Here is a 14,164-nt window from a genome sequence, read left to right as displayed (position 1 = left end):
CACACACACACACATATATATACATATCATATATATATATATATATAATATATACATACAGGTGCTGGTCATATAATTAGAATATCATCAAAAAGTTTATTTCACCAATTCCATTCAAAAAGTGAAACTTCATTCATACACAGACTGATATATTTCAAATATTTATTTCTTTTAATTTTGATGACTATAACTGACAACTAAGGAAAATCCCAAATACACATTAGAAATCAGAAAATTAGAATATTGTGAAAAGGTTCGATACTGAAGACACCTGGTGTCACACTCTAATCAGTTTATTAACTCAAAACACCTGCAAAGCCTTTAAATGGTCTCTCAGTCTAGTTCTGTAGGCTACACAATTACGGGGAAAACTGCTGACTTGACAGTTGTCCAAAAGACGACCATTGACACCTTGCACAAGGAGAGCAAGACACAAAAGGTCATTGCAAAAGAGGCTGGCTGTTCACAGAGCTCTGTGTCCAAGCACATTAATAGAGAGGCGAAGGGAAGGAAAAGATGTGGTAGAAAAAAGTGTACAAAGCAATAGGGATACCAGCACCCTGGAGAGGATTGTGAAACAAAACCCATTCAAAAATGTGGGGGAGATTCACAAAGAGTGGACTGCAGCTGGAGTCAGTGCTTCAAGAACCACTACGCACAGACGTATGCAAGACATGGGTTTTCAGCTGTCGCACTTACTTGTGTCAAGCCACTCTTGAACAACAGACAGCGTCAGAAGCCTCTTGCTTCAAAAAGGACTGGACTGCTGCTGAGTGGTCCAAAGTTGTGTTCTCTGATGAAAGTAAAATTTGCATTTCCTTTGGATATCAGGGTCCCAGAGTCTGGAGGAAGAGAGGAGAGGCACACAATCCAAGTTGCTTGAGGTCCAGTGTAAAGTTTCCACAGTCATTGATGGTTTGGGGTGCCATGTCATATGCTGGTGTTGGTCCACTGTGTTTTCTGAGGTCCAAGGTCAACATAGCCGTATACCAGGAAGTTTTAGAGCACTTCATGCTTCCTGCTGCTGACCAACTTTATGGAGATGCAGGATTTCATTTTCCAACAGGGAACCTAGGACTTGGCACCTGGACACCAGTGCCAAAGCTACCAGTACCTGGTTTAAGGACCATGGTATCCCTGTTCTTAATTGGCCAGCAAACTCGCCTGACCTTAACCCCATAGAAAATCTCTGGGTTATTGTGAAGAGGAAAGATGCGATATGCCAGACCCAACAATGCAGAAGAGCTGAAGGCCACTATCAGAGCAACCTGGGCCTCTCATAACACCTGAGCAGTGCCACAGACTGATCGACTCCATGCCACGCCGCATTGCTGCAGTAATTCAGGCAAAATGAAGCCCAAACTAAGTATTGAGTGCTGTACATGCTCATACTTTTCATGTTCATTACTTTTCAGTTGGCCAAGATTTCTAAAAATCCTTTCTTTGTAATGGTCTCAAGTAATATTCTAATTTTCTGAGATACTGCATTCGGGATTTTCCTTAGTTGTCAGTTATAATCATCAAAATTAAACAAGAAATAAACATTTGAAATATATTAGTCTGTGTGTAATATGAATGAATATAATATACAAGTTTCACTTTTTTGAATGGAATTAAGTGGAATTAAGTGAAATAAATCAACTTTTGATGATATTCTAATCATATATGACCAGCACCTGTATATATATATAATATATATATATATATATATATATACATATATATATATATATATATATGAAATTAGATATCTATATATATATATACATAATATCTATATATATATGTGAAATAACTGAAATATCCAGTAGTCTTTAATCAGCACTTCACTGTATTACTGTTTATATTTCCAAATAAATAAATAAATGTTTTAATCTATATATAATGTGCATATCAACAATAATAACAGTTTAGAAAAAACAGACAGGATTTGCAACTTAGCTAGTTATGAGAAAATAAAAATCAGACACAATACAAAACAGGGTGTGAAAGGGTGTGAAATAAAACCACTCCTGTATATTTACAGGCACCGTTACTGCCAAATAAACCCAGCCAAATTAACGATTATGAAGCACTTAAAGAGACAGTTCACCAAAAAGTGATAGCTTAAAGTGAAGACTGCAGTTTTTATCGTTGTTCACTGAAAAACTTATTCACACTTCCACTGTGATCATTATGAAGTGTCATTGTATGGAAAATAACGGTGTGAAGATTTTTCTGCAAGGAGAAAGTAAGTCATACGGGTTTGAAATGACATACGAGTGAGTAAATGATGGCAGAAGTTTCAGTTCAGTGTGAATTTTCTCTTTGAAGACTGATTAAGGTACAAGTCTATTAACAGAACCGCAAAGATTGGCGTTTGTGTAAAATGCACACGACAGTGGTCCTCATGGCAAGTGGTGTTTGTGTGAGTCACCGCTGCAGTCATTATGAATGAAAAGATTCCCCAAAGAGAATGCTTAACTTTTACCGCTTCTCCCATGCATGTTTTTTTTTTTTTTTTTTTTTTTTTTTTTTTTTTTTTTTTTGCAGGGCAAAAAAATGGTGTCAGGTTTCAGTGCAACTGAAGAAAAACCAATAAAGCAGAAAGAGTCGAGCCAAAATCAGTTCCAAATCCTAAAATTTCAAGATCTTGAATCCTATCCAAGATTCTTGAAATTCTGCACCTCCCACGAGGCTTTTGTGCAATTTTAAACTCCTGACATGGGATTTTTAATTAGCGACTGGAGGCCAGTCTCAGCCTGAAGCCAAAGTAAACTGTCAGACACTGTAGTGCTGTAGTTCGTGTTTGCTTTGCTTTGCTTTATTCATGTTTGAGTCACATTATCTGAAGTGAAACGCCGCTCCGCACCCCACCCTCAAATACTCCTCCCTAATAATCCCTATTCCCATCACACTCACACACACACACACACACACACGTGATCCTTCTCCTCGATGCTCTTTTCTCTCCACACCCTCTCTTTTCTCTTTTCCTCGCACTCCATCTCTTTTGTTTTAGTTCCATCTGTTTTTTTCTCCGTGTTTTCAGTGCCTCTCCCACTTGTAGCTCTCTGGCCCCGTTGCCCTCTGTTTTTCTCAGGACTCTCTCCTTATCCAGCATTCCTCAAATTCCTGCAGGGTTCTTAAGGGACAGACCCTTCTGGCAAACCGTGACACCCCACATCTCCCTCTCTCACATGATTCATTTACTGTTCCTTTTTGGTAGTTTTAAAATAGATTAATAATGGAGCAAACAACTACTAAAAATAAAATAAAATAAAATAAAATAAAATAAAATAAAATAAAATATGGCATTTCTTAAAAATATTTTTATTTTTATTGTAAAGTCTCATTTGTTTCTCTAAATAAATAATATTTTTTATATAGCTTAAGCGATTTAGATTTTAGATTTTCTCTTGGGGAAAAAAAATATTACTTTTTTATTGTTTATTGTGAGGCAGAAAAAAAATTGAGATGTAAATTCAGAATTCTGAGATTAAAAGATGTGTAATGTGAGATATAATACTCGCAGTTGTGAGAAAAAGTCAGAAAAACTCAATTCTGAGATTAAAAAGTAGCCATTAACGTTACTATTTTTCTATTCTGTGTCAGAAACAAGCTTCTTTATGCACAGATGTAAGCATAGATCATTGGGCAGTAAAGGGTGCCGCGAGGCTGAGAGCTGAACTGCTGACATTTGCCCACAGCAGAGCCGGGTCTGTGCATGACTCTCTGTTACTGTCTGTCCAAATGCCACAGAGAATCCGATTAAAGCTTATCAATGGCTGCTATTATAACAGCACCCATCCCAATCAAACCTGCCACATTAGCAGAGGAACACTGCCATGCTTTCACTGTGTGTGCATTTTTAGAGGAAGGTAGTGTAGCTGAAATTGAAAGAGCACATTGAGGCACACAGAGATGTAATCAAATCTGGTTGATTCATATGACTGGTTTGCTGGCATTCCCAGCCATCAGTTTCCCAATACTGTGCAGTCTGTGATAGAGAGAGAGAGAGAGAGAGAGAGAGAGCGCAGTGGTTCTGTGTGAAACAACAGGAACAAATCTTGTTCTCTTTAAAAACACCAACAATAATGTCATAATTATTAAGGTATGGAGTTGGGTTAGAAAAAATGTGAAACTGACCTTCGTCTTATGGTATAATATTTCTCATTTACCAGGATGTTGCTATCCCATTATTAAGGTATTCTGAAAAGTTTTTAGAATGTTGCTTTATGGTTTCCAGGGCGTTGCTATGCCATCATTAAGGTATTCTGAAAAGTTTTTAGAATGTTGCTATATGGTTTCCAGGTGGTTGTTATGCACATACAGTCCTTAAGCTGCTCTGAACAGTTGTCAGAATGTTGCTGTGTGGTTTCCAGGGTGTTGCTATGCCATCATTAAGGTGTTCTGAATAGTTTTTAGAATGTTGCTGTGTGGTGACAAGGTTGTTCTGGATAGTGATATTGGCCTTCAAAAAACTTTATTAAACAACATCCATTCAGAACTAGCTAGGGTTTTCTGGGTTGTTGCTAGGGCAGCAACAACCCAGCAACAACCCAGCATTTGTGCTGGGTTTTTGAGTGTGTGCTTGCATGTAGTTGTTTGGGTGTGCTTTTCTCAACACACAGCATCAACAAACCAACTGAAATGAACAAATGTTTCTCAACTGACATAATATAAATTAAAAATAATTAAACCCTTCCATCACAAAAACATCTGTGTTAGACTGTGTTTTCTCACCTGACAGGACAAACATGAGAATTAGTGAAACTCGGCCAGCAGAGAGACACTGCTCTAAATCAAATCACCTCAGTCTGTTCTTTTTTCACTAAATTGTTTTTCCCCCCAAAATGTAAACCACGAGCACTGCATCCTGTGTGAATTTGGACTGACATACAGCTAAGCTGTTGGAGAGGATCTCATTAGTGTGAAAATTAAGTTTGTGTTTGTGCAAGAGGATAGAGAAAAGTGAGTAATGGTTAACAGCCTCTGTCTTTGAAACACTCTTAAGCTGGTGGTCTTTGGGAAACATGCTGTGTTCCTTGCAGGGCTCTGAACCGTGAAAAGAAAAAAAAAACTAGTTGTGGCTCACGTCGCATTTTAGTAGCCCTATTACTTTCCGAAATAATGAAGGCTAAAATTATGGAGCCCCGCATATGAAATGCAAGAAAAAATAAATTAATTGTGCGCACGATTTAGCAAATCGAGGGAACGCAATAGTAATCGTGTGCACGTTTTAGTATATTGAGGGAACGAATTAGTAAATCGTGCGCACAATTTATTTATTTTTTCTTGCATGTCATATGAGGGGCTCCTTAATTTTAGCCTTCATTATTTCGGAAAGTAATAGGGCTACTAAAATGCGACGTGAGCCGCGACTTGTTTATATATATATATATATAGGCTATATATTGGCTGTGACTAAACGCAGCGGGTTATTTGCTAACGTTACCAGATCTCTCTTTTTTCCTTTTCTTTTTGAGTAAGGAAAACGCTGTACTTTATTATTATTAATCTTATTATTATTATTATTATTAAATTAATATTATTATAGGCAAATTAAAATTGTTTTGTAAAAAACTAAAATATCGATATTAACCGGTATTTCTCCACCCGAACCGGTTTCGGAACGGTATCAGAGGAACGCAGGAACAGAAACGCTAAAATATCGATTCTGCTCGGAGTGAACCGATTGAATTTTCAAGCCCTGGTTCGCTGTGCATATGCTGTACACTTCTGACAGTACGACTTTTTAAAAAATAAATTAACACTTTTATTCAACGAGTGTGCAGAAAACAGCTACATTAAATAGTAATAATATTTATAAAAAGTTTTTTTTTTTTTTTGTACTTGTCAGTCACAGTTGCCTTTCCCTGCTTTCATTGCACAGAAAGTATCACACTGAGCAACTTTGCAGCAAAAGCTTAATTCTCTCACAAAGCAAGTTTTATTATTTGTTTTGCTCATAAACATGAGTAAATAGTTCTCATTTGGGTTAACAGGATAAATCACATGAGTAAATTTGTGTTTTTTTGTGTCTGTATATAGAAATGTGTGACTGAGAGGCTGAGCACTTCCTGTGCTTACTGAACAAAGTGCACTACACTCCCTCTAACACTATACTGTTTATCACACATGTAAAAAAAAATAAATAAAAAAAATTGTGATTAAATCACTTACGGTACATGATGTAAAGATAAATGTTAAAAGCACCCCTGCATGCAACAATATTGAAGATTTGCCTATCTTTAATGTCTGATATGAAGACGTTCTGCAGATATATAAAAGTCTAAGACAAAGATAAAAAAAAAAAAAAAACATGATTTTCACACTATAGTACATATCAGTTTTTCCCCTTCCTGCTGTAGCACTCGAGCTGACATAAGCTCAAGTTTATGCATAAACAGATGATTCATGTTATCCAGCATCATGAACTGAAAATGTTGTTCTTTCAGCACAAAGGAATATCACATGGTCAGTGTCACAGATTTACTTACAATTGATTATTGACCTAGAAATTTCATCATAATTTTTTTTTTCTTTGTGTAAAACTTCTGGTTTATTTTATGCTTTAAACAAACAAAGACTTTCGAGCCCCACTGGATGCTCTACATTTATATAAATATCTGCATTCAATAGAATACAATAGATGTTAAAGGCTAAACATGCTGAAAATCAAGGCTTTGCTGGCAGTGTAGGAGAGTTTACTTTGATGCACATGTGTGTGTTTTTGTGTATCGCCTGTTCCCCTGCTGTGCTGCTCCACTGTCAGATCGTGGTCTTGTTATTTTCAGCTTCTGCCGGATATGATTCAGACTGAAGGACTGTGTAATTATAACACACACACACACACACACACACACACGGATGAGGGTTTCTGGTAAGACTGTTGGGATCCCCCGGTTGGAGGAGCATTTAGGTGCAGCACAACACTGCTTTAGTTTCATTATGTGTGTATGTGTGTGTGTGTGTGTGTGTCCGTGTTCAAGGGTCTTTGTTTGGTTCCTCTGCCCTAGAAATGATTTAAGCATTTAAATAGCACTGAGGTTTTACGTGCTGGAAACCGACATGTTTGACCACACGTACAGTGTATGAAAGGAAAAGTTCTGTGTGTGTTGCTTCTTTATATTAAACTGAAGTATAAAAAGTGTTTCGTAGCAGTGAAAATGCTGCATGGGTGTATGCTGGCCAGAACAGCAGTCGAGGTGCACGTATAGGTTTTGAGACACAGCCAGTGTAAGCCGGTGACGAGAACTGAGCGATCGGGCCTCACAGAGGAAATCAGAAACCCACTGGAGACCATCACTGTGTGTCCTGGTTTCTGAGAAACGGGTCATAGTGGTTTCAAAGCGCGTGTGCGGCGCGTGAATGCTGACCGGTTCTGTTTTACTGAGAAAGACAGAAAAAAAAGAAAAACGCCTGACTGACATGTACTGAAAGTACATGTGCATATGCACATAATGTACATTTGCACGATCTTGCATCATCCATGGTTGATTTTTTTTTCATATATGTTATCTCTGGAGGAAATCAAAAGGTTTCCTTGCTATTGCTATTGCTATTGAAAGATTAAATAAAACTCCTAAAGATGAACAGAGACTCAAAGTTAAACTTTAAAAAAATTAATCAGATTGTTGCAAAAATACATTGTCATTTACTTGCAAATTGCATGAATTAAGTGCGCTTTACACAACAACATATCAGATCAAGCATAGGCTATCATTTATTTCAGATGAAGACAAATACTTTTTCTTGTTAAATATTTAAAAAAAATAAAAGTATTATTATTATTATTATTATTATTATTATGGGTAATTAAGCAATAGATAAATTCAAGACCAATCTAGACAAGAATTATGACACTTTGTGGAATGATGACAATATATATATACATAAAAAAAAATAGCATATACATATATATATATATATATATATATATATATAATATATATATATATATATATATACACACACACACTTTTTTATAGTGAATAGTTAACAATGATGGTAAAGCTGAATTTTCAGCAATCCTTACTCCAGTCTTCATTCTAAGAAGTAATTTCAATATGCTGCTCAATCTGTTAATTGTTATTATTATAATTTATTATTCAATACCTAATATATATATATATATATATATATATATATATATATATATATATATATATATATATATATATAATAGTATATATGTATATATTATGTTTAAATTTAAATATTTTTTTTATTAAATTATTTTATTTTAATTTTTTTATTTTATTTGATCTATTAAGTCGTTCATTTCTCTGGACTCCAGCACCTGCTACTGAAACATGGCGTGGTTTAGATGGTGAGTACTTACAGAACTTTGAAGTACACTAGAGTGCAGTGTGGATGTGGCTGCAGCCTCAGCCAATGAAATAACAGAGAAGGAAACAATGCGAGAATGCAGGCGTGAGACGTCACACGCTATTTTTGGAGAACCCCGCCCACATTTCTATTTTCGTCCGCCTCAGGGGCGGGGCTTACCGAGATACTTGTAATAACTCACTTTCTCCCTCTCGCAACACTGCCGAACACCGCTGCTGGTCTTTGTAATGGATGTCAGACTACAAACTAAGGATTAAAACAAGCTTTGACAGAGGAAGCGTTTGGACCTTAAAAACAAGGCGTAAAGTCTTTTGCAAAAAGAAGAAGGAGTTTCACACAAGGGAATAGCGACCTGTTGCATGCTTTTATCTTTCACATAAGGTACAGGCTGTCTTTCATATTATAAACTGTGTCCTGCTGCTTTAGTCTTTATAAGGAAGTCAGTTTGACTGGCTTTTTCAGTAGCTATGCCTTTTGAAAGCTGTCGCTTATTTTGATAGCGACGCGTCAGTGTCTTTTTAAGCGCATTTCTGGAGTAGGTATTGTTATTAATAAATTATTTACATATTTATGTTGTCAAGCATGGCTTCAAAGCCTATCCGCATTTACATTTAGTAACCATACAGAATATGTGCACTGTGCTGGTGAAACTGATGCATGTAAAGAATAAGTTTAGAAACAAAGTGGAAATGAAACCCAAACAGACCAAGAGACAAAAAATTCAAGTTCTCTATACTGGACTCGAGTCTTGAAATGCGTCTTTGAATAAAAAGCTTTCAGTTTGTGTGCATTTTTAACTTCAAACAGTGTGACTTGCCTGCCTTTTAGGCGTTTAGTGATGGCCAAAACTATTTAGGTAAGTTAAGTAGTGCACTGTTTGAGACTATACGGTTTATATCAGACCTTCGCCTTTACTAAATTTACCATGCTTACCATCATCTCTTCCAAAATACATTAGATTACTGTACTTACTATTACCGATAATCTTTCATTTAAGGGTTTTCAGAATCTTTCATTTTTTTTTTTTAATAACTTAATTTTATTTCGGTTTTTGATGACATCTGTTGTTGTGTAGTAAGCTAACTATTGTGTGTTTGCAATGTCTAACTGTTTATTTTAGCAGAAACTATGCCATGCATGCTTGTTTGTAAGCGTGTGAGTGGCAGTGGCTCTCTCAAACATCTCCACTTCTTCTCGTTCCGCAGATGGAAGTTGTGCAGCGGGACTGATCACTGAGTCAGATCTGAGAGACACTCACTGCTGGGGAGTGGCAGGTATGTTACCTTCATTTCAGAGGAGCTTTGAGATTGATTTGAGATGATGATATGCTTTGCCTTTACATGAGTGAATGAAAGAACTATTAACTTTATTCATTATAGGCCTGTGTGATGTAGCCTTAATTATAAGGGTCCAAAAAGTATTAAAGAACACTTAAAATGTCTGAATGTTATTGCATTAAATAACCGAATGGCAAAGCATGTGGCACCTGCAAGGAAATGCTGCAGGCTTTCTCAGAACATTTGAACAAAACAAGGTGATTTTTGGTGGATGTATGACGTCCGTTCACACAGGTGTTCTGGTAACCGCACATTAACTAGTGTATGTTTCATATTCGACAACCACAAAGTGTGCATAGATTTTGTCTCAGTTATCAGAAGACCTTTTTTGGAGCCATTGTACACAATTGTTTGAAAGACGTTTTAATGTCTCTCATGATCACCAAGGCTGCATTCATTTGATAAAAAATACAGTATTTGTATTTAGTGTGAAATATTATTACTGTATAAAATAACTGCTTTCTGTGTGAATATATTGTAGAATGTTATTAATTACTTTTTTTAGCATCATTACTCCAGTCTTCAGTGTCACATGATCCTTCAGAAATCATTCTGATATACTGATTTGCTGCTCAAGAAACATTTCTGATTATTATCAGTGTTGAAAACAGTTGTGCTGCTTAATATTTTTGTGGAAACTGTGACTGTATGTTTTTTTTTCAGGATTCTTTGATGGATAGAAGTTCAAACGAATATATTTATTTGAAATAGAAATGTTTTTGTAATCATGTTAAAGTCTTGGTAATTAAAGGGATACTCCACCCCAAAATGAAACTTTTGTCATTAGTCACTTACCCCCATGTCGTTCCAAACCCGTAAAAGCTCCGTTCATCTTCAGAACACAATTTAAGATATTTTGGATGAAAACCGGGAGGCCTGTGACTGTCCCATAGACTGCCAAATAAATAACAGTGTCAAGGTCCAGGAAAGGTATGAAAGTCGTCGTCAGAATACTCCATCTGCCATCAGACGTGCAATCTGGGTTATATGAAGTGACAGGAACACTTTTTGTAAGCGAACTTAGCGAAGGAAACAAAAATAATGACTTTATTCAATAATTCCTTTGTCAACAGTCCACTCTATGTCACACCAAAACACCACCCGGCTTTCATCCAAAATATCATCATCCGCAACACAAGGATGCGCTGTTTTCTTTCAAATCAAAGCTAAATACATGTAGAAACAGCACATCCTTGTAGCGCGGCAAGAACATATGGTGATATGGAGAGACACAGAGGAGACTGTTGACAAAGGAATTGTTGAATAAAGTTGTTATTTTTATTTTCTTTGCTTACAAAAAGTGTTCCCGTCGCTTCATATAACCCAGATTGCACGTCTGATGGCAGATGAAGTATTCTGATGACGACTTCTTAAAACTTTTATGGACCTTGACACTTTTATTTATATGGCAGTCTATGGGACAGTCACAGGCCTCCCGGTTTTTATCCAAAATATCTTAAATTGTGTTCTGAAGATGAACGAAGCTTTTACGGGTTTGGAATGAAATGGGGGTAAGTGATTAATGACAAAATTTTCATTCTGGTGTGGAGTATCCCTTTAAGTCATTTCTTTCTTTCTTACTCCCTTTACTTACTGATCCCGAACATTTGGATGTACTTTATGGATTTTTTTTAAGTTAAATACATCTTTGATTGGATTCTGAGTGATATTTTAGTCTCTTCTTATATAACTGTGAATATACAGCAGAGGAAATCTGAGCAAAACTTGAATAGGAGCTTCAGATCAGCTCTGTTGTTACTGGGAGATGAGGTTAGCTGAATGTAGAAGTCAAAACATATTGCAGATGTCATATTTCAGATGTGTTGGATTGTAATTGAAGAATGCATGTTATTTGTGATGCATTAGTCCTGTTTGAATCAGTAACAGACCCTTCTGAGTCATCTAGATAAGCTGAACTCTCCAGTACATGGAGATTAGATGACTAGCTTGAATATTCATTGTTCTACATTAGTGTACTTAATTCATTGACGACATGCAAGGGAAAGACTGTATGGCTCATGATTACAGTATTAACCCTCATGTTCTGCTTGACCAAGACCATTTAATACAAAAATAAATAATAAAAATAAATACACTTATGTTCAAAATGTGTAGTAATAATAATACTTTTATTCAGCATTATATTTAGGATGCATTAATCAAAAGTGGCAGTAAAACATTTATAATGTTGCAAAGATCTCTATTTCAAATAAATGTTTCACTTTTTTAAAAAAATAAAGAAAATTTGATAAAAAAATGTATAATGGTTTCCACTAAAATATGAAGCAGTACAATAGTTTTTAGCATGAATAATAATAATAAATCAGCATTTGAGAATGATTTCTGAAGGACATTGAAGACTGGAGTAATGATGCTGACAATTCAGCTTGCCATCAAAGAAATAATATATTAATATATTCAAATAGAAAACAGCTATTTGAAATTGCAATAATATTTCACAATATTATTGTTCTTACTGTATCTTTGATCAAATAAATGCAGCCTTAGTGAGCATAAGGCACTTTAAAAACATTTAAAACCTTACTGATCCCAAAGTTTTGATAGGCAGTTCATACTTAACATTAAGATTATAGTCAGATATTCATGACTTTTCATCACATTTTCTGATTATAAACAGAACTTTGAATGTAAAAGTTTACATTGCTATAGCCTCTTATTTGAATCCATATGTTAGCAGGGTTTATGGGACCCCATAAAGACAGTAAAGTCAATCTCAACAGAACATGAGATGTAATGATTAATTAATTACGCATTTAACCTAACTGACTGATTTTACCAACTAATCAATAATTCAATATTTTGATTACACTCACAGAACAGATTTACTATTATGTTGTTTTATCTAAAGTTACTGACACAATTTCAGTCACCATTTCAAACCTATCACTTTAGTCTTGACTCAGCGGATGGTAGTGTAAACAAACAGAAACAGATTTGTGCTTGACATTGCTTGGCATTAGATATTGCTTGAAGCAGCAGAGTCCTGTAGCTTGCGCCCGGCTCCATGGGAAAAACAACACGATGAGGTCATGGCCAGCGGCGCGGGGATAACGTTTCAGCTGAGCCTGTGAGAGGGATCCGCTCCACTCCCGCTCTTTTGTTCGGCTGTAACCGGGCCCCACGGACCGCTCGTGAAGCCCGTTGAACGGTCTGTTGTAGAAGTGCCGGCCTTTTGTCCTTCTCACAATATGTGGTGCATGAGACCCGATACAGTTTCGTCATAGTTTATAATACAGATGATATTAGGCAATGTGGTGGAACTAGCAGGCCTAATCATATTGCATTCAGTAACTAAACCACAGTTTGTGTAAACTACCTCCGAGTGAATTCCTCTGGTTTTGACATGTACTGTACATACAACTCTCCCTGAAGCTTTAGTGCATCTTAATGCTTTAGAAATGTTCTGGCTGTCATCTAATAATCATGCAATGTAACTTATGGCGCGAGTGTAAAGCACTAAACCAGTGTCATATGAGTGGGTTATTTAAGTTTATTCAATTTTAACTGCTGTTTTTTTGGATACAAAGTTGCATCTCTTTGGTTTCTGTCCCATGTCAAAATTATTGTTTCATATGACTACATCAACCCGGCTATGTTAGGTTACGCAGTAGCAGTAGCTGGAAGACATATCAATTTCCTGGCTAGTGGGGGATGCATTGACTAGTTAACTAATTGGTTAGCTCTACCACTGGTTAGATGTTTTGTGCCTGAGTCAACTGGCTGTGGATCATGTCACTTAAATTGTGCTTGTTATGTGGTGACAGCAGAAGTAATATTTAAATGATCAGTTAGTAGTTAACTAATTGATTAGCACTAAACCAATGTCATATATGTAGGTTATTTACATTTACTGTATTTCAACCTCTAGTTTTCATGTCCCATGTCAAAAATATTGTTTAATATGATGACATCCCTCTTGAGATTAGGTTACATGGCAGCTGAAAGAAACATCAGTTGTTTGGTTAGCAAGTTGTTACACCGATTAGTTAACTAATCAGTTAGTTCTGTGACTATTTGATGTTTTTAGCCTTTGTTGAGTAGTTGTGGACCATGCGATTTTAGTTGTGCCTCTGTATTGTGGCAGCTGGAGGAAGTTTCAATTTCCTGGTTTGCAGGGGTTGCACAGACTAGTTAACTAATTGGTTAGTTCGGGCACTGGTTAGAGGGTTTAACACTACCACCTCTAGATGTTTTAGACTCAAGTTTTGTTTGTTCTATATTATGGCAGGCTTGGGAGCTGGAACAATTTTCAGGCTTTTATTAAATAGTTGCTAGTTAACTAATTGTTTAACACTACCACTGTTAGATGTTTTAGCCTGTGTTGACTAGTTGAGGACCGTGTGATTTAAGTGCTTGTTCTATATTGTGGCAGCTGATGGACGATTTGGTTTCCTGGTTAGTAGGGGTTGTGTTAACTAGTTATCTATTTGGTTAGTTCTAGTTAGATAACTAGTTAGATGTTGTGGGCCTGT

The 14,164-nt window shown here is 36.2% G+C and overlaps 1 protein-coding gene across 2 annotated transcripts in view; it reads left to right on the top strand.

The window, feature by feature from the left end:
- Positions 1 to 14,164, top strand: part of LOC109061811 (histone deacetylase 7-like) — an 85,032-nt gene that overhangs the window by 13,460 nt on the left and 57,408 nt on the right. The window contains exons 1-2 of one of the 2 annotated variants that reach the window (XM_042750834.1): positions 8,508 to 8,715; positions 9,540 to 9,608. Coding sequence is in view for 1 of the 2 variants with exons in the window: in XM_042750833.1 (XP_042606767.1) it covers positions 9,540 to 9,608 (69 nt within the window). In the remaining variant the exon portion in view is untranslated. Of the gene's footprint in view, positions 1 to 8,507; positions 8,716 to 9,539; positions 9,609 to 14,164 lie in introns of those variants that run through there. The other variant, XM_042750833.1, reaches the window with a different exon arrangement.

Source organism: Cyprinus carpio, chromosome B23 (assembly GCF_018340385.1).
Source record: "Cyprinus carpio isolate SPL01 chromosome B23, ASM1834038v1, whole genome shotgun sequence".
NCBI lineage: Eukaryota > Metazoa > Chordata > Actinopteri > Cypriniformes > Cyprinidae > Cyprinus > Cyprinus carpio.
Note: the sequence above shows the minus strand (reverse complement) of the source record. Positions and strands in the feature narration are given on the sequence as shown.